General features: G+C 40.4%; 1 protein-coding gene across 1 annotated transcript in view; it reads left to right on the top strand.

The window, feature by feature from the left end:
• The window catches only part of pla2g4aa (phospholipase A2, group IVAa (cytosolic, calcium-dependent)), a 34,569-nt gene extending 15,250 nt beyond the window's left edge, over nucleotides 1–19,319 (top strand). Inside the window, exons 10-18 of the mRNA XM_072691421.1 lie at nucleotides 469–583; nucleotides 1,873–2,010; nucleotides 4,512–4,601; nucleotides 7,604–7,672; nucleotides 8,392–8,631; nucleotides 11,519–11,703; nucleotides 12,606–12,795; nucleotides 14,905–15,062; nucleotides 17,610–19,319. Coding sequence (XP_072547522.1) covers nucleotides 469–583; nucleotides 1,873–2,010; nucleotides 4,512–4,601; nucleotides 7,604–7,672; nucleotides 8,392–8,631; nucleotides 11,519–11,703; nucleotides 12,606–12,795; nucleotides 14,905–15,062; nucleotides 17,610–17,774 — 1,350 coding nt within the window. The 3' untranslated portion in view covers nucleotides 17,775–19,319. The remainder of the gene's footprint in view (nucleotides 1–468; nucleotides 584–1,872; nucleotides 2,011–4,511; nucleotides 4,602–7,603; nucleotides 7,673–8,391; nucleotides 8,632–11,518; nucleotides 11,704–12,605; nucleotides 12,796–14,904; nucleotides 15,063–17,609) is intronic.
• Nucleotides 19,320–21,153: the final 1,834 nt, after the last annotated feature.

Here is a 21,153-nt window from a genome sequence, read left to right as displayed (position 1 = left end):
AGAGAGACAAGAAAAGCTGAGGAAAATGGGTCCACATTTTAAAACATCCAGGTTTTATATGCAAAAGTTTGTGCACATTTTAGTACACCATATACTGCTTATTTATTTTATTTACTTATCACCACCTCACATCACCCCCAACTCTCCAATTCATCCCAAAAGTACTGGATGGAGCTCCACAACCACCGCTGCTCCACAGCTCCTCAATGCTGTGGGGTTTTATATACCTCTAGCCCATGCCTGGCATTAGGCAGCATGGTGCCAATAGGTTCTGCTCTAGGATCCTATTCTATTGGCAGTACTTCTCTACAGGTACTAGACAAGCTGTTTAATCTCACCGTGTTTATAGCTTACCCAAATGACCCTAATTCACCTATATATATATATATATATATATATATATATATATATATAGCATGACAAATTTACTGTTACACATAAATACTAACACGTGTGTTGTTTTGACAGCGTATGGACACGACATTGAGCTCCATGCAGGAGAAGGTCAATGAGGGTCAGTGTCCCCTGCCTCTGTTCACCTGTCTGCACGTTAAACCCAGAGTGTCTGAGCTCATGTTTGCCGGTAAGAAAAGCACTCTTGTACAGAACTCACTCTACAATATACACATGCTTTTGTGGCGACGTTCACTTTTATGGCTCTAACAGGCCACAGCTATTATTGTCATGTTTAATGCATATAGTTTATCATATTAAGTCATTTTGCATAATAGCATATCTCCTCTTCCACTTAAAAGACTCCTCCACAAAAGGTAACGCTGTACTGTCACTACATGTGCATTCAGTATTTATGATATTTTGTAAACAGTAACACTACTGTCCCGTTACATCAGCATTTGGAAAACTTCATTAAGCACATTAATATTAATAGCACATATGTATTTGAACTTAATTTCTTTGAAATGTTTACTACATTTTAAATATGTGGTGTGCATTATAAAGTTTTTCATCTCACTGTGTTTATAGCTTACCCAAATTACCCTAATTCAACTGGTTAAGACACAAAACTGACATAATTTATTTTATAGTTTGTGAATACTGCATAAATTCATATATAAGTACACCACATATTGTAATTTTCACAGATTTCACATCGGTTCTGCGTATTTTATGACCATTAACACTAAGAACAGCGATGAATTGTGAATATTATAGGTTATCCATCATTGTATCTAGACGTATACACAATGCACATGAGTGCACTTTGAGCTCATGGCATTAAATACTCAGTGGAGTGACTGTAGTGGAGTGTCACAGTACTGACTATTCTTTAATATAGCATTAAAGAACATGAAAGAGAGTGCAGAACAGCATTGTATGTAGTTACTTGATGCAAATAACTGTAATTACAGTACTGGAGAGAGCTGCAGAGAAGTCACAGAAGCCATTGCTGGGAGCTAGGCATCATTTGCATTGTTAGCGCACACTACAGCCATGCACAGCGCAGCGAACAGCACCCTGAAGTGAAAGTCACTGGTGAAATAGTCAATGTTTATCCAGATATTCAGCCGTGTATGTGGGGATATGGAGACGCAAGCCAAACACATTTGTTTAGATTTGTTTAAAGTGGTGGCAGATATGCAAATGCTGTTCCCGGCTGCAGGTATAATGATTGGCCCTGTGTCTCCATTAAGATCCACTTCAAACCAGGATTGTGTTTTAGGACTATATTTAGTTTGGACAGTTTGTCACACGTCACTTCTGCCTAAACAAAGCGGATTGTTACGAAACAGTGCTTTAATATCCAGTGATTCATGAAGGTCTAGTTCTGGTGAATTGAATATTTCTGTGTCAACGAAGCGAAGTGAGGAGTCAATGAAAGGCTTATTCAGACCCTGTATTTCTCCGGAACAGACTGGGTGGAGTTCAGCCCGTATGAGATCGGCATGGCCAAGTACGGCACCTTCATGCCCCCGGAGCTGTTTGGCAGTAAGTTCTTCATGGGCAGCGTGGTGAAGAAGTATGAGGAAAACCCTCTGCACTTCCTTATGGGTAAGAGTCCAGGCACATCCTTACAACAATGGCGCTCATGTTTGACCTTTTGTTTGCTGGTGTCCTGACCACAGTGTATGAAACTCAAACATTGGCCTTGATAAAGGGCCCGTATCCTTTGTATTAGTATATGTAATTTCCCTCCAGTGTTCACTCATAACATCTGTGCACTGATATTAGAATAAACACTAATAATAACACTCCTACAGAAAGTGGTAGAGGTGGTTCTCCATCACTGTGTTCATCATTAGAACATCTCCAAAGTTCTCCTCATGGAGTCTAGTATTATTTAGAGTTCTCCTCAGATCAACACCTGGTTTGGTGGTAAATCAGGGCTTAATGATGGTAAATCAGGTGAGCTGCTGCTACTGCTGCTGCTGATGGAGTTGAACACATCCTCCACGCTGTGCTGGCTGGACTGGGGCAGGGGGGCGTCCAGGAGAACCCTGGAGGAACCGAGCTCTGTTCTTCAGACTAGCTCACCGACAAGATCTCACTACTTTCTTTCTTCAGAATGTGAAACTCTTGTTTCTCCTTTTTACTGGATTTATCTTCACCTGCTTTATCTGTTCTGATGTAAGCTGTGTGTGCAATGGGTGCTTTGTAATGTTGCTGAATGAAAACACCCATTTATTATATATTTATAATATAAAATATATATTATATTAAAAAAATATATATATACTTTTTTTAGGGTAAAAGTAAGGGTAAAAGTATGTCAATTTAAACGTGTGCTTGTCCTCACACCTCCCCCCTTAGGCCATCAGGTCGAGGTGTTTGGACATCCTGCTGCTTTAGGAGCCATTTCTTCTGCATCCTGTAAAGACATACAGAAAGCATGTTTATAAACAGCCCTCAGCACCAGCCATGGTCGCATTACCCTGGACTAAACAAGGCCGTCCAGGTCTGCTTTCAAGGCGCCCGTGCCCTGCAAGTGTTTGGTCCAGCGGTACACAATATTACCTGTCTGACCTACGTACCTCAAGCTTCAAGCCTAGGACGGTGTTCTAAGTTTAGCAGATGTACAAAGGAATGTACAGTTTGCTGTAGGGTGAAAGGAGAGCTGCTACTGTACTGATAGTGTACCTGAACCTGAAGGGCTAACAGGTATTAATATGGTAAATGCGCTGGTCCAGCGCTGGTAAATGAGCTCCCTATTGAACGCTGTTTATTTACAGTACTGATTCTGTAATGCTTCTTCATTACAGCACATTCGGAGGTCAGTAATGTCTTCAGTATGATCATAAAATTATTTTCTAATTGAGATCAATTATTTTGTAAGCACACCTTATACCCAAGACATTATAGCAGTTATGCTTGCCTGCACCTGTAAAACAGAAAGTTGGCAACGATCCAGCATTTGTATTAATGTGATACGATGGGATAAACTGAAACACCAGCTTGGTTGACATGACAAATGGCTTAAGGTTGCGCCAGTAAAACCCCTGTGGAAGAAGCTGTATGTGAAGCAATACAGAACAATACTATACACAATCATATCCATATAATCTAAGGGTAGAAAGTAAAGACAACATGCTATTTTATGCAATGAGAACTGTGTCTAGACACATGTTTGTGGACACCCCTTCCAATGAATGCATTCAGCTACTTTAAGTTGCACCCATTGCTGACACAGATGTGCAAATGCACGCACACCAGGTGTGGCCTAGAGGGGTATAAGGCCCCCCAGCATTGAGCTGTGGAGCAGTGGAAGAACTGTGTTGTTGGTGCTCCATCCTGTACTTTTGGGATGAGTTGGAGAGTTGGGGATGTTGAGGTGGGGTGGTGATCATCATCCATCACCCTGACCTCACTAGCACACTGAATGCAATCACATTCTCACAGCTATGCTGCTCCAAAATCTAGTAGAAAGCATTATTCCCTAGAGAGTAGAGACAGTCACTTCAACAAAGCATGATTAATATAATCTGTGTATGTAAATTATTAATTACAAAGAGTAGTGTTTTTGAGAATTGGTTACAGTAATGTATTAATTAATATTCAATATATTGATATTTTCTAACACCCATTTTCTTCCAATTAGCTACTGTATTGCTGTGTTTCATTCATATTTAATTCATACAGAAGCTTAATGCCAGATTTCCACTGTACATTTCTTTTTTTGTGCAGTAAACTCACTGTTGTCAGTTCTCTCTATCAGTAATAAGGCATCTAATTTTAAAAATGGTGTATTGTTGATTAGAGGGAAGTTATTATTAAAGGTCCATTAATTCATCAGCAAGGCATCAATACTTGCTAATAGTGTCGAACACTGTTACTGTTCATAGTTTGTAATACTGTAATATTATAATAATCAATACAGTAATCTACAGCATTGGGTCCCATACACAGTGTCACTCTCATGTATACTATTTACATGCTCTGGTCTTTCAGTAGTGCACACTTTCAGTAGGTGTTGTGTAGAGTTGTAGATGATTTTTTTTTAACTGTTTGTGGTATGTGTGTGTGTGTGTGTGTGTGTGTGTGTGTGTGTGTTGTAGGTGTGTGGGGCAGTGCTTTCTCTATCCTGTTTAACCGGGTGCTGGGAGTGAAGGAGACTGCGGACTGCAGCACTATGGAGGAAGAGCTGGGTGAGCAGCAGTTTGATCAGGAGTTCTTGTCTTTTTGGAGTTGTTTAGCTTTCTGGTCTAAACTGGAATCCTGTCTCTGAGATGCCAGTCAGTAAAACACTCCTGCTTGTTACTCCAGCTGGCTAATATCTAGGATGCTTACAGTACATAATAAAATATTATACCCCCCAAAAAATTATAATTTAAATATATATATACACATCCAGTCTAAAACACTCCTTATAACTTTAGAGTGGATAGGCGGAGCTAAACCACTGTAGGCCGATTTTAGCAATATAAATCTTTGGTCGGTAAACGGATGAACATGTGGAATTGTACGTGTTTTTGACGCTTTATAAAAGAAGCTCCATGCTGCATTTATTGTTGGATGCGGTGTGAAATTTTCTAACAAGTGTGAACAAACATTCAGAACGCAAATTAAATTGCTATGGAAAAGCTGTTTACATAAAGATATGTATTTAATTAATACCATAGTAACCATAGTATCTTTTAATCATAGTAACAATAGAACAAACAAAAAAAGCTCCATGCAGGTGGACCCAATGGTAAATTCCCTGGTTTACTTTAAGTAAACTTCTTCCCCCATTGGGTAACACTGTTAGAGCAGTATTCTCTAAATATGAAACATTTGGCAATATAGATGCTCCTCATATCACTGTGTGTTTATAATAAAGTGGTATCTGTGTGGTATGTACATGTACAGGAATGCACAGACATGCAGCTTTTATGGCTCGTGTTAGACCTCAGGTGTATATCTGTACTCCTGAACATGCTCGCACCCCTTCCTGGGTCTGTCAGGGAAATTCATTAATGTTTATGGCTACATTAAATAAGCTGAAAATCCACTGGTTGAATGTGAAATATTGCAAAGGTGTGTGTTTGCAGGTTTTACACGGCCCTGAGGAATTCCTGTTCACGTGTTTGCATGTTTAAAACATACATTTTTGACACAGACTAACTAAAAATGCATAAACTTTCAAAAATACAGCAATAACAGCATCAATAAATCATATTAGAAATCAAAATCAAATCATGTCAAAACGTTTATTTGTCATATTTATAGTCATACATGGTAGAACCACCACCAAAATGCTTTGATGACTGTCTGATCATCAAGAAAATGAAAGTAAAAAAGACTTATTTATTTATGTAAAAAAACACAAAAGAAAATTAACAGGGAATACAAAATTGCAATAATTAATAAAACATACACATTAAATGTATAGAAAATAGACATATAAGTATATAAGTATAAACAAGGAGCAGATTAGGAAGCTTTGTAATGGCCTTAAAGACTTTAAGACACTGCTGTACTGTTCAGCCCTCTTTTGGCTTTTACTGCAGGCAATCAGATATAATCAGCTGTCTATGAAAACTCTCCTGTCCTTCCTTTTATTCACACTCTTCTATACACTGCTGATACTGGTTCTGCAGGAATGTCCCATTGACAGAGATAGCAATGTGCTCTTTTAAGCAATGCTTTAAAAATAGCATGGGTGTGAACAGCGCCGTAACAAGTTCCTCATGAAAGCTTATTATTACACTTATTAGAAAGACTAAACACACACACACACACAAATGTATTCATTTATTTGTTTCCCCCATGTTATAGTAAGTGTCTTTAATAACTGTGTAATTACACACTACAGTCCGGATAGCCAGCACTGTAACTACTGGAGGTGTATTTACTGTTACAGATGGATTACAGGAGTACAGTAGCTACTTCAGATATCAACTTCAGATTTACTCATTTTATTAAACAAGTGTATCTCGGTAGCTACAACGGCATATTCTCTCTTATGTGGTTATAAACGTGTAATAAGATGAAGGCTTTTATTATATTACATATATATGTCATAACTAATAATGACATACTGAGACTGTATTTACATCTTAGTATTCACTTTTTGACAATATCAGTGTTCCTCAAGTTGCTGTTGTTGACATTAGAAGACCTGGTGCTTTACTTTCCCTCACGGGGTTCAGCTCTACAGCAGCACTTCTGCTTTTGGAATCTGGAAAATGGGACGCACTTAACCCCGATCCATTCTGCACTGGAGTACACCTCTATAAAGTGCTGAAAATGGGTTCTTTGACCATTTTGGGTTGTTTGTAGAGCCCTTTTTTTTAAAGTTCAGACAAATAACCCAGTTGAGTGCAGTTGAATGGTTTGCTGTGTGAACTACTGTAATCCATCTGTAACAGTGAATCCATCACCAGTATTTACAGGGTTGTTATTACATGGATTGTTAATGTGTAACTAAGGTAAAGGTGCACGTATCTGTCACTGTACTATATGCAGCGAAGTGTGTCCTCCACATTTGACCCATATGTGGTAGTGAACATACACACACCCCTAGTGAACTAGGGGTAGTGAGCACACACACACCCAGAGCCTTGCTCAAGGGCCCAACAGTGTATCGAACCCACAACCCTGTCATCAATAGCTCGGAGCTCTAACCTTTGAGACACCACTGTCCCACAAAAAACTGCACTAAAGAGAATTAGAGAAGCGCTGCTGGGAGCAGTGGCTAATTTACTGGGGGTCTCTGCAAAAGACAATACGATGATAAAGAGCCGATTAAAAGCAAGTGTAAATGTGTAAAATCCAAAAAAAAACTTGCCGGATTCATAAAACGGACAGCTCTGAAAGGGATATATGGTAACCATTTATAAACTAAGAACACTGGTGTGCTTAACTGCTTGTTTACAGTCTGGCACTACTGCAAATTCTCCTCATTTGCATGCGACATTACTGATTCATAAACCACACCGTCACGCCAAAAACATGTGGGAGGACCTGATGGTAAATTACATTTTCCAGTAAGAAGCTGAAATGGTGTCACAAGCATGTCTTGTTACACGTACACACACACACACATGCTGACTATCCCTATATATTTAAAAGTTCATTCTGATCTGGAGGAGTCAAGGGACTGAATCGTTTTATAGGTTCTGTAAGAACAGTGTTGATCTTTGTTCTGTCCTGTGTCTCATTTTAGAGCAAATTAGAGCAGATTTGGACCAGATTGTTGGAAATGACGCAGATAATGAAGAGGAACCTCGTAGGGGTGAGTCAGTCTCTCTCACTTACATTGTAGTTTCTGGCTCTATTGTATGAGCCTGCACTGCATTATAGAATTATTCACTGTATTATATTATATGCTACAATATATATATATATATATGTAGTTAGTACACACTAACACACAGTAGTTACACACTATATTATATAGTTTTCATAGTTAGGCACTATATGAAATATTAATATGCACTATATTGTAAAATGTGGCACTATATTCTATAGTTATTTGCCATTTACTTATATAAAAATGGCATTTTATTATATATAAAAGGCATAGATCTCACATTTTGCTCTCTATGCTGCCACAGGAGGTCATTCTTATCTGTGGCCATCAAACCCTATAACTCCTCCCTTAATGTGGCACTATGGTTCATCTGTGAAATACTGAAATTATCCTGTTCATATGTGAAATAACTCAAGATGTCCAATATTCAAACTGCTTTACACAGCATTTTCTATATTCACACAGTTACTGACACTGTGCCACTTTATTATATTCATATAATTTATAAACATGCACATATTTCATTCTTTCTCATTTGGTTTTACATTTTTTAATAGAGTGTTTATTTTCTAGAGTGTTTATTCTGTAACTGTAACCTCTGCAGTTTCTCTCCTGTGATCAATAAAGTAATTCTGATTCTCTCTTCTTATTTTCCTTTTTCCATCATTTTTCACATTTGCTTCTATATTTCTTTCTCTCAGCCGGTACAGAGAGTGCGGAGGTGGAGGACGAGCGTCAGCGTAACGCTCAGGCCAGTTGGGTTCAGCGCATGTTCTCCTCTATGGTGGGCGACTCGTCTCTGTTTAACACGCGCGAGGGCCGAGCAGGGAAGGTTCATAACTTCATGCTGGGCCTGAACCTGAACTCCACCACGCCCTTCGCAACCAGCGGCTGCCTGATGCGTGAGACCTCCATCGAGGAGGAGGTGGACGCCATCACAGGTGTGAAACTCTAACGTTAAGAGAATCTCGCACTGATAATTAACATGAAGAGCACAGTTCACATCCCTATGGAAACGCTCACTGATCTTTCTGTTTCATCAGAGTCAGAATAAAAGACCTATCTGTCCAAATGTTTGTGGACACCCCTTCTAATGAATACATTCGGCTGCTTCGGCTGCACCCATTGCTGGCATAGATGTAAATGCACACAAATGAAGTACTGCCAATAGAATAGGACTCACTAGAGCAGATAAACATGGACCCCTCGGCACCATGCTGGCTAATGCCAGGTGTGGGCTAGAGGGGTATAAAGCCCCCCAGCAGTGGAACTGATTGTGTTCTCTGGAATGATGGTGGTGCTCCATCCTTTGGGATACTTAAATACAAAAATCTAATAACATGGCTGCAACACCCATGCCTTTATATTATCTGTCAGATCAGACTAAGTTACAGAGTTTACCAGTACGTACATCTAAACATTAACAGTGACATTAAAAATATATATATATATTAAAAGGGACTACAGCAGCAAACCATAAAACACAACTTCAGTCAATCATAACCTGTCCAGTTTAACCACAATGCAACTCAATAAGGCTGTCCAGTCTTATCCACAGAGGGCCGGCAAATTTCTTTTTTTTTAAATCACACCTGACTCCACCTGTTTAATGATTTGAGCATAGTTTTTAAACTGCAGTCTAATTATATGAGGTGGGGTCCTGCTTAATTGTAAAAAAGGCCTGCAGCCATACTGATCTTTGCAGATAAGACTGGACACACATGCGTTACACAGCAGTGGAAAGTAGACAGTAAATGCATGCCACCAAGCTTTACTTTGTTGTTTTGTGGCAAATATTTCACATATTTTATTATTATACTCAGTTCTAACATTCCAGCACTGATACCACAAATTCACCACTGCAAGGTGCACTTGTACTGCCTTACATTATGATGTTGGAGATGTTTTAGCATCACAGTGCATTTTTCACCCCTCATTAGCACATATAGTTCAGGTCCAGAAGAGCGTAGTATTTGAATAGGTGGGTTGAAGCAGGCGTGGGTGAAAAAACCTGAAACGCAGCTTTCGAGGAATAGAGAGATACAAGAGCAGATTGTTGGTAGTGTCATTACTGGGTGGGTCAGTATTTAAAGGTCAGTCTTTGACTGTGTGAACTGACACATCTAACCCCTAATGCTTACTCACAAAGCTGACCTTTCTGCTGTTTAACCTCTCCTCCTCTTTTAATGACGTGATTTACACTCACAGAACATGATCAGTCACAAATATGTAGATTTTTATTTTGTGTCACAAACTGCCTTTTAAATCAAGAAATTCATGAACATCTTTTCATGCAGATCTGTGGCCTCTGATGAAGCAAAAATAAGCGTTTCCATAGAGAGCAGAATTGTTCTGATTGTGTGTACAGCATCCAATCACAGGGTATAGATAGGTATGGGTGGGCATTTGTTTTAAGGGTATAAATAGGAATGGGTGGGCATGGGAAGGTATAGATAAGTATGGGTGGGCGTTGGAGTGTGTAGATTGGTATGGGTCGGGATGGGAGGGTGTAAATAGATATGGGTGGACATAGGAGGATGTAGATAGGTATGGGTGGGCGTAGGAGAGTGTAGATAGGTATGGGTGGGCATGAGAGGGTATAGATAGGTATGGGTGGGCATGGGAGGGTATAGATAAGTATGAATAGGCGTTGCAGGGTATAAAAAGGAATGGGTGGGCGTGGGAGGGTGTAGATAGGTATGGGTGGGCTTGGGAGGGTATGGATAGTTACGGGTGGGCGTTGGAGGGTATAAAAAGGAATGGGTGGGCATGGAAGGGTGTAGATTGGTATGGGTGGGCGTTGGAGTGTGTAGATTGGTATGGGTCGGGATGGGAGGGTGTAAATAGATATGGGTGGACATAGGAGGATGTAGATAGGTATGGGTGGGCGTAGGAGAGTGTAGATAGGTATGGGTGGGCATGAGAGGGTATAGATAGGTATGGGTGGGCATGGGAGGGTATAGATAAGTATGAATAGGCGTTGCAGGGTATAAAAAGGAATGGGTGGGCGTGGGAGGGTGTAGATAGGTATGGGTGGGCTTGGGAGGGTATGGATAGTTACGGGTGGGCGTTGGAGGGTATAAAAAGGAATGGGTGGGCATGGAAGGGTGTAGATTGGTATGGGTCGGGATGGGAGGGTGTGGATAGTTACGGGTGGGCGTTCGAGGGTATAAAAAGGAATGGGTGGGCGTTGGAGGGTGTAGATAGGTATGGGTGGGCGTGGGAGGGTGTGGATAGTTACAGGTGGGCGTTGGAGGGTATAAAAAGGGTGTAGATTGGTATGGGTCGGGATGGGAGGGTGTAAATAGGTATGGGTGGGCATAGGAGGGTGTAGATAGGTATGGGTGGGCGTGGGAGGGTGTAGATAGGTATGGGTGGGCGTTGGAGGGTGTAGATTGGTATGGGTCGGGATGGGAGGGTGTAAATAGGTATGGGTGGGCATAGGAGGGTGTAGATAGGTATGGATGGGCATGGAAGGGTGTAGATAGGTATGGGTGGGCGTTGGAGGATGTAGATTGGTATGGGTCGGGATGGGAGGGTGTAAATAGGTATGGATGGGCATGGAAGGGTGTAGATAGGTATGGGTGGGTATGGGAGGGTGTAGATAGGTATGGGTGGGCATGAGAGCATATGGGTGGGCATGAGAGCATAGTGGCCAGTCATCATGGCCACCATGGCCATCATGGCCATCATGGCCACTATAGGTATGGGTGGGCATTAGAGCATATGGGAGAGCATATGGGTGGGCATGAGAGCATAGTGGCCAGTCATCATGGCCACTATGCTGGTTCCCCTTCACTCAGTGGAGTGTGTTTCCTTGTCTCGTAGACCCAAATGAATTCAAGGACATCTATGAACCTCTGGACGTCAGGAGTAAGAAGATTCATGTGGTGGACAGCGGTTTGACATTTAACCTCCCCTACCCCCTGATCCTGCGTCCACAGCGGGGTGTCGACCTCATCATTTCCTTCGATTTCTCAGCCAGACCTGGAGACTCCAGCCCTCCATTTAAGGTCAGGGCAAAGCCTTAAGAGCAGTGTCAGCTCTTTTAACTGAGTTAGATTGGGATACAGTACCATACTTTCACTATAGTACAGTTTCTGCTCTTTAATTGAGTTAGATTGGGATACAGTACCATACTTTCACTATAGTACAGTTTCAGCTCTTTAATTGTGTTAGATTGGGATACAGTACCATACTTTCACTATAGTACAGTTTCTGCTCTTTAATTGAGTTAGATTGGGATACAGTACCATACTTTCACTATAGTACAGTTTCTGCTCTTTAATTGAGTTAGATTGGGATACAGTACCATACTTTCACTATAGTACAGTTTCAGCTCTTTAATTGAGTTAGATTGGGATACAGTACCATACTTTCACTATAGTACAGTTTCAGCTCTTTAATTGAGTTAGATTGAGATACAGTACCATACTTTCACTATAGTACAGTTTCAGCTCTTTAGTTGAGTTAGATTGGGATACAGTACCATACTTTCACTATAGTACAGTTTCAGCTCTTTAATTGAGTTAGATTGGGATACAGTGCCATACTTTCACTATAGTACAGATTCAGCTCTTTAATTGAGTTAGATTGGGGTACAGTACCATACTTTCACTATAGTACAGTTTCAGCTCTTTAATTGAGTTAGATTGGGATACAGTACCATACTTTCACTATAGTACAGTTTCAGCTCTTTAGTTGAGTTAGATTGGGATACAGTACCATACTTTCACTATAGTACAGTTTCAGCTCTTTAGTTGAGTTAGATTGGGATACAGTACCATACTTTCACTATAGTACAGTTTCTACATATCACAGTTAAGCACTGTGATACATATCTTTTATGGTAAAAATGTCTTCAAATGTTTGATCTGTGTTTTGTCTTTGTCATATCTCTCACTGTTCATATCAGGAGCTGCTGCTGGCAGAGAAATGGGCGCGCATGAACAAGCTGCCATTCCCCAAAATTGACGTAAAGGTGTTTGACAGGGAAGGGCTGCAGGAATGCTACGTTTTTAAACCGACGAGAGGGGAGAAACACTGTCCCACCGTCATCCACTTTGTCCTGGCCAACATCCACTTCAGAGACTTCAAAGCTCCAGGTGAGGAAACTGTTTGTTCCTTACGAACACTGATGTTTTACATACATAGTCTAATATAAAGTCCTTTGTTTTAGGTACATACTTATATAATTAGGGCTAGGATTTATTAAATTCAATACATAAAGGACAGATGGTCTAAAAGTACACATAATCTACACTTATCACACTTAACCTACAGTATTTCAGTACCTTAGGGCAGTGGTTTTTAAACTGTGGGACTCAACCCATTGGTGGGCTGTGTAGGAACAAGTGGGTCTCAAGTAAGCTGCATAAGAGCACAGCTAAAGTCAGGGTTCCCACATTTTTCAGAAAAGTGGTTCCAGAACTTTTCCAGAACATTTTCCAAAACTTCCATACGTGACAACATACAATTAGCGTCTTCAGCTTTTCAGTATAAACTGCTTCCACCTCCATGGCTACTAGATATACTATTCAACATATTATACCTTCACAAACAAAGTATCTTCACTTTTGCCATTTGTAACTGTTTTAATCTGGAGTGATGTAAATCTGGCAGTTGTTCTTTATATTGTGTCAAAATGTCACAACCAATGGACCAATAGAAATGATCCAAAATTACTTGGAATTAAATCTTTTTACATTGACTTCCATTGAAAGTCTCAGTTTCAGCAGATAAAAGGTTTTAGCGTGACAGGAAGGATGTACAAACTCTTGTCAGTTCTGGTTTTAGGCTCAGTAATCAGCAGAGATCAGAACACAGAAGCTTGTGAGAGGTTTTGAATTTGTAGTAAACAAGCGTCGCTGTTAACAGGGCAGACAGAGCCTGAGGACACGTTTCCATGGGATAGCAGTTCAGCTCAAACATGCAAAGGCAGGCTTCTGGATTTACAACAGCAGCTCTGTCTGCACGAAAAATGCTGATCAGGGTGCAACACATTCACTTTCCCACAAATTCACTAAACCCCACAAATCACGACCTCTCAAACTGGTCATTTGTGTGTGGGCGTGTCCATCGCAGAAGCCACGCCTCCTTCTCACACAGCACTTGTCTGACGCTCTTATCCAGAGCTTCTTACATGTGAATCATGTTAGACACGTAAGAGAATGGAGAGTTAGGAGAACTCTTATGGGTGTAGAGTGGTGTTTATCTTATCTTATCTTATCTTATCTTATCTTTCTTGAATTGAACCCTAGTCAGCCACAGGGGAAGTGATCTTATTACCCACTACACTAAACCACACCAACCACCAACACCAAGATACCTAGGTTAGATCGCTGACGGTGGTTTCCAAGACGGACAGTAAATGAGTGGCGCTGGGAACCTCGATGTTGCCCAGTGTATTTACTTTCCTGTTTGTTTCCGTAAGAGGATCAGCAGCAGTATTTTAGCCAGTCCTGCTCTCTGTCGGAGGCGGGACTCAAGTCTGTGAGCAGCAGCGCCACCTGCTGTGTAGAAAAAGAGTGCAATGTGTGCAATGACCGATGCATCAATACCGAACATGCAGAGCAGACAGGTGAAGACGTGTTACTCGAGGCTTAATATTCCAGCCAGACAGTTTGGGTGGACTTGGTTCCACAGCTGTGGGATTATTTTGGCAGAAAGAGCACATTAACGTGAAGAAGCCGTATGTTGACTTTGTAAAAAGCAGTGATTTTAATTGTATCATTTTATTATATTACATTTTATTTTAATATATATATATTTTTTATATTTACATGAATATATATTTGAATTGTCTTCAAATTTCCAATGTCAGAATGTTTGTAATAATTAAAAGTGCATTGCACTCGGTGTAAAAAGTGTAACTATTAAAGGGTTTTATAATTATTATATGATACTTTTTTTTTTTATCATTATATTAGTGGCATAAAGTGGTCCTAAAATAACAATAACAACTTTTATCGCAATCATTTCTGGGACATTATGTTGACAGGCCCATAGCTATTAATGTAGGATAGCTTTAAATAATAGCTATAGTCTACCGTGTTCTTTTGGGAGAGGGTTATTGGTTCATGTGTGTGAGAACACACCTTTTCTACAGCAGATTAAGTGGTGTCTTATCCCTAAAATCTTTTATTTTGAAAAATGCCTTTAGAAACTTTTCTAATGTTGTTTTTTTTCCTCTGTGACCTTTTCCGTAATTATAGGAGTTCCCAGAGAGACGGATAAGGAGAAGGAGTTTGGTGAATTTGATATATTTGATGATCCTGCGACTCCTTACTCCACCTTCAACTTTCAGTACTCCAACCAGGCCTTCAAACAGCTGCATGACCTCATGGAGTTCAACACTCTCAACAATATCGAGGTTTGCTCATCTCCACATTCATTTCTTAAAAAGAGGAATAATTTGAAGGAAATTATAAATAATAACCATAAGCCCTAAGCCTTTATTAAGTTCCACCCAAAAAAGCATCCATCCATCCAAAGACATGACTGTGTTTACTCTAATAGCATGTACCGTGTACATGATGGTGTAGGCTGAAAGGTCATAGCCTTCACAAAGGTCAAGCCATAGCCACAGGACTCAATCATTACCCGTTTCAACTCAGTGTAGATTCATACTGGATTAATATCACTCCACAGTTATTACTGTCAGACTGTACACACTACTACACACACACTGCAGATTCATACTGGATTAATATCACTCCACAGTTATTACTGTCAGACTGTACACACTACTACACACACACTGCAGATTCATACTGGATTAATATCACTCCCCAGTTATTACCGTCAGACTGTACACACTACTACACACACTGCAGATTCATACTGGATTAATATCACTCCACAGTTATTACTGTCAGACTGTACACACTACTACACACACTGCAGATTCATACTGGATTAATATCCCTCCACAGTGATTACTGTCAGACTGTACACACTACTACACACACACTGCAGATTCATACTGGATTAATATCACTCCACAGTGATTACTGTCAGACTGTACACACTACTACACACACTGCAGATTCATACTGGATTAATATCACTCCACAGTGATTACTGTCAGACTGTACACACTACTACACACACTGCAGATTCATACTGGATTAATATCACTCCACAGTTATTACTGTCAGACTGTACACACTACTACACACACACTGCAGATTCATACTGGATTGATATCACTCCCCAGTTATTACTGTCAGACTGTACACACTACTACACACACACTGCAGATTCATACTGGATTAATATCACTCCACAGTTATTACTGTCAGACTGTACACACTACTACACACACACTGCAGATTCATACTGGATTGATATCACTCCACAGTGATTACTGTCAGACTGTACACACTACTACACACACTGCAGATTCATACTGGATTAATATCACTCCACAGTGATTACTGTCAGACTGTACACACTACTACACACACACTGCAGATTCATACTGGATTAATATCACTCCCCAGTTATTACTGTCAGACTGTACACACTACTACACACACACTGCAGATTCATACTGGATTAATATCACTCCACAGTTATTACTGTCAGACTGTACACACTACTACACACACACTGCAGATTCATACTGGATTAATATCACTCCACAGTTATTACTGTCAGACTGTACACACTACTACACACACTGCAGATTCATACTGGATTGATATCACTCCACAGTTATTACTGTCAGACTGTACACACTACTACACACACACTGCAGATTCATACTGGATTAATATCACTCCACAGTTATTACTGTCAGACTGTACACACTACTACACACACACTGCAGATTCATACTGGATTAATATCACTCCACAGTTATTACTGTCAGACTGTACACACTACTACACACACTGCAGATTCATACTGGATTAATATCCCTCCACAGTTATTACTGTCAGACTGTACACACTACTACACACACACTGCAGATTCATACTGGATTAATATCACTCCACAGTTATTACTGTCAGACTGTACACACTACTACACACACTGCAGATTCATACTGGATTAATATCACTCCACAGTTATTACTGTCAGACTGTACACACTACTACACACACTGCAGATTCATACTGGATTAATATCACTCCACAGTGATTACTGTCAGACTGTACACACTACTACACACACACTGCAGATTCATACTGGATTAATATCACTCCACAGTTATTACTGTCAGACTGTACACACTACTACACACACTGCAGATTCATACTGGATTAAAATTACAGTTTGTAAAAAGTTAAAACGATCAAACTAGTCCAGCTCCAGCAGAATACCACAGAAGGGCAGTATTCAAAAGTTTGGGCACCTTTGGTCAAATGACATCTACTGTAGTGTAAAAAAAGTCACGTCCTGTACAGAGACGCAATTAATGCATAGAACATGACGTGCAAAGATGTGACAAATATTATATGCTGTGTTTAATTGTTTTCCAAATAAATTGAACTAATGAAATAGGTAACGTAAAATATTTACATTAATTACACTTAACAGAACGTCAACAACACTTTCACTGAACCAAACGGACTTGACTGATATATCACATGCAGAACATTTGCACTATGATTATTTGCACAGCTGTACAGATGTTAATGTTCTATAAATATTTATATTATTATATCTGTACATAATAGTTTTTATAGCTCTTTATTACTACTTTTTTAACTTATTATTCTTTATTCTATTTATTGTTTAGTGTATTTTTTTATCTCTCTCAGTGTAATACTTGGTAACAGTCTGTGTGTTTGTTACTTGTGTCATACTTGTGTCTGAACATGAAGGAGTGCTCAAACTTTTGCATATGAGTGAACTGACTGTCTGGATTTTAAAGGGTTAAAGAGCTGAGTTTCTCTTTGTTATTCTGCAGGTTATAAAAGATGCCATCAAAGACAGCATCCTGCAGAGGCGAGAGAACCCGGCCCGCTGCTCCGTTTCTCTGTCCCTCAACGAGCTCAACAACAAGAGGTTCCTGAAATGCGACACCAACAGCGTTAAAAGGTTTTGCCGCAGAGATAACCCGAAAAACAGCTAAACCGCGGCCTGCAGGGGGCTGGCAGGGGGGCCGGCAGGGGGGGCCGGCGGTGGTGCATTAGCCTTCACTGGACAAGAACTTAATGATGTACATTCCAAGCATGACTGGATACACTCCCTTCAGACGGAGTTTTACCTTTTTGTGAATTTGTTGGGGTGATGCAGCCTCTCCCAGATGTCATTACCCTCCTGCTTTCATGTTCCACATCTGTAAAGCCATTCCTGGACATGACCAGACATACGCACTGCACTGCACATCTGTGTGAAGACATACAAGGACATTTAAGAGAGAGAGGGAAGAAAAAAAAAACTTGTTTTAATGTTTTAATGAGTTTTAATGACATGGGTGGGGGTTCCTAAAGGGCTGAGCGCTCTCTCTGAGGCAGCGTATATAAATACAGTTTATATACGCTATATGGACAAAAGTATTGGGACACCTGCTCATTCATTGCTTCTTCTAAAATCAAGGGTATTAAAAAGAGCTGATCCTGCTTTTGTTGGAGTAACTGTAATCTCTACTGTCCAGGGAAGAAGACTTTGTACTAGATTTTGGTGGAGCATTGCTGTGAGGATTTGATTGCATTCAGAGACAAGGTCAGGATGTTGGATGATGATGATTACCACTTGATCCCAAAAGTACTGGATAGAGCTCCACCATCCATCATTACAGAGAACACAGCTCTTCCACTACTCCACAGCTCCTCAATATTGGGGGGGCTTATACCCCTCTACTAGCCCACGCCCGTAGGTTCATGCTTATCTACTCCAGAGAGTCCTATTCTATTGGCAGTGCTTCTCTACAGGGACTAGATAAGCTGTGTGTGTGTGTGTGTGTATATCTATGTCACTAATAGCTGCCATGTAAAGTAGCTGAATGCATTCATTAAAAGGGGTGTCCACAAACATTTGGACATGTGGTGTATGTTAATCTGGCCACTGATCCCAAGCACATGAACAGTAGTATATCTTACAGTCTTCGTTTTCCTTTACCTGTTGAATCACTGGAGCGCCGTCGCTTGCTTTGTGTTGTGACCTGGATTCTGAAGAGAAGAAAGGATTGAATTACCCCTACACCCACACCCACCGCCCCCGAGGGATGACTGGGTGAGAAGAAATGCAGACGGACACTGTGAGCACCACCCCTTTTTGGGATGGGTCGAAAGTGATGGCGTGATGTGGCATGTTTTACACACTTCCCCGCCTGCCTGCTATCCTCCGTACTTCTCATATCTCATATCCTCACACACTGACGCTGCAGTTACGAGACCGGTGGCTGATAACGTAGCGGCTGCATGTCACCTTTTTATGATTAGTTTTATGATTTTTCATTTAATTTCATTTAGTTTCCTAGCGACGGAAGTTGGTTGATACTGTAGACTGTTACTGAATACCCTCGTGTATGTACCCTAATTAATAAATTAGTCCTATTTATGAATCAAGCATGTTTAATATTATCTGTTAAATATTTAAAATCTGTCTGTGATTATTTTTTTTATGTTTATTCCATGATCGTATTATTAATGACCAGAATAAACTGATGTATGAAGTCGTGTTTTCTTCTTCTTCCTCATGGCAGAATGCTCTGTCTAAATGATCCAAGGCTCAGTCAAGCCCCCTTTAGGTACGAAAATTAAGATGTCTTGTGTCAAAGGATGTAACCGTCACTGCCCACATACTTCTATGCGTCCTTTACGCTGGCATGAATGTTATGCAATACAGCAGTGCATCCACTAGAGGGCAGTTCAGAGTCAAAGATTTCTGACAAAGGTGACAAATACAGCTGAAAAACGCTGGCTGCGTCCCAAATGCGTACTGCACACTAGGCACTTGTACTATATGGTCTAGACTATATACTAACAGGAAGTGAGGAAGTGCTGCTATGCTATGCACAACATACCAACATCGCTGCAGGTTCTCCAGCCACCATTGTCACTGCACTTGCATGATTATCCACCATTTTTAATAATAAGGTCCATTGGTTCTGAGTGAGTATACTACACACTTCATACTAGGAAACTACTTGCGGAACAAGGTGCGGTCACCATGACCAGAGGATCGCCAGTTCAAATCCTGGTCATGCTGCCTTCTATCAGCAGCCGGGATCCCGAGAGAGTACACTTGGCCTTGCTCTCATCAGGGTGGGTAGATGCCACTTTCTCCGCACATCATTCCAGTGCAATGGTGGCCGGCGCTGGCTGGTTCGGGTACACAAGGCTTTCCTCTGAGCGCGTAGGTTGCCTGGTGATGGTGTGTCTGCGGCAGTTCGGTAGAAGAGACTGGCTGCTCACATGTCGGAGGAGGTTAAAAATGGTTAAAAATCTGAAACAAACACTATTATTAATAAATAATAATTAGTCATTAGTATGCACTTAGTTTTCTGCCTGAGCTTTTTCTTCGTGTCTCTATGGAAGTGGTCCTGTCTCACTTGAAATATTGGCAACACTGCCCCCCACAATTTCCTCCGGTACTGTTCTGTTCCATCCGTATCAGTAAGCTTTCAGAAAATGTGCACAAATACGGACAAAATGAACAGAGAATACGGACAGAGGGCTCCGGCCGTATCCATATGAGCATAAATAAGCCTTTGCAGTCTAGACCACACTGCAGTAATGCTAGCTAAATATTAAAATTTACATATAAATTTACATACAATCCTTAAAACTTAAAAAGTCTACTGCAGCGTATCGATTTTATACTACTGTTAGCAAAGAGTGGGGCTTAAAATACTTGCACACAATACTTAGGAAGTCTGTCCAGATACCTTTGGCCTTCTAATGGGTCTTATAGAAAGATATATCACTATTTGGACGTAGAAGCCAGTTTCTACATAGTGTACACTTCAATTTAGGCAGTATGAACCCATTCAGATTCAGCCACAATCACTGGTTGATGGTTATTAGTAATTATGAAGCTAAAACACTAAAACGGAAAGGTGCTGTTTAAGAGACCCTGGAAACCAATGCAGCTTAAATGTACAGTCAGCTGTACTGCCCCTGATAGTGAACAAAAGCGCTTTAGCACAACCCAGTGGCCAAAGAGTGGTATTGCAGCTGCGATACCGATAAACAACCAGCAGATGGCGCCTGGTTGTCTGCGTATCAGCCTGTGTAGCAGCTTAAATTCAATAAAAAAAAAACACCTCACATCTGATAATGATGTGTCTTATTGATGATTGAGATTAAAGAGCATTCCAAATGAAAGGATTTAACCCTTTAAAGTCAAGTGTATCATATTTATACATATTTGAGGTTTTGAGACATCTGCAAGATCAGTGTGATCATTAAAGGATCATCTTAAATTATAAATGGACTCTTAAATATTTGCCACTATTAATATCACCACCATTAACCATCATTACTCTGTCAATCACTGCCATGACT

Source organism: Salminus brasiliensis, chromosome 11 (genome assembly GCF_030463535.1).
Source record: "Salminus brasiliensis chromosome 11, fSalBra1.hap2, whole genome shotgun sequence".
Classification (NCBI taxonomy): domain Eukaryota; kingdom Metazoa; phylum Chordata; class Actinopteri; order Characiformes; family Bryconidae; genus Salminus; species Salminus brasiliensis.
Note: the sequence above shows the minus strand (reverse complement) of the source record. Positions and strands in the feature narration are given on the sequence as shown.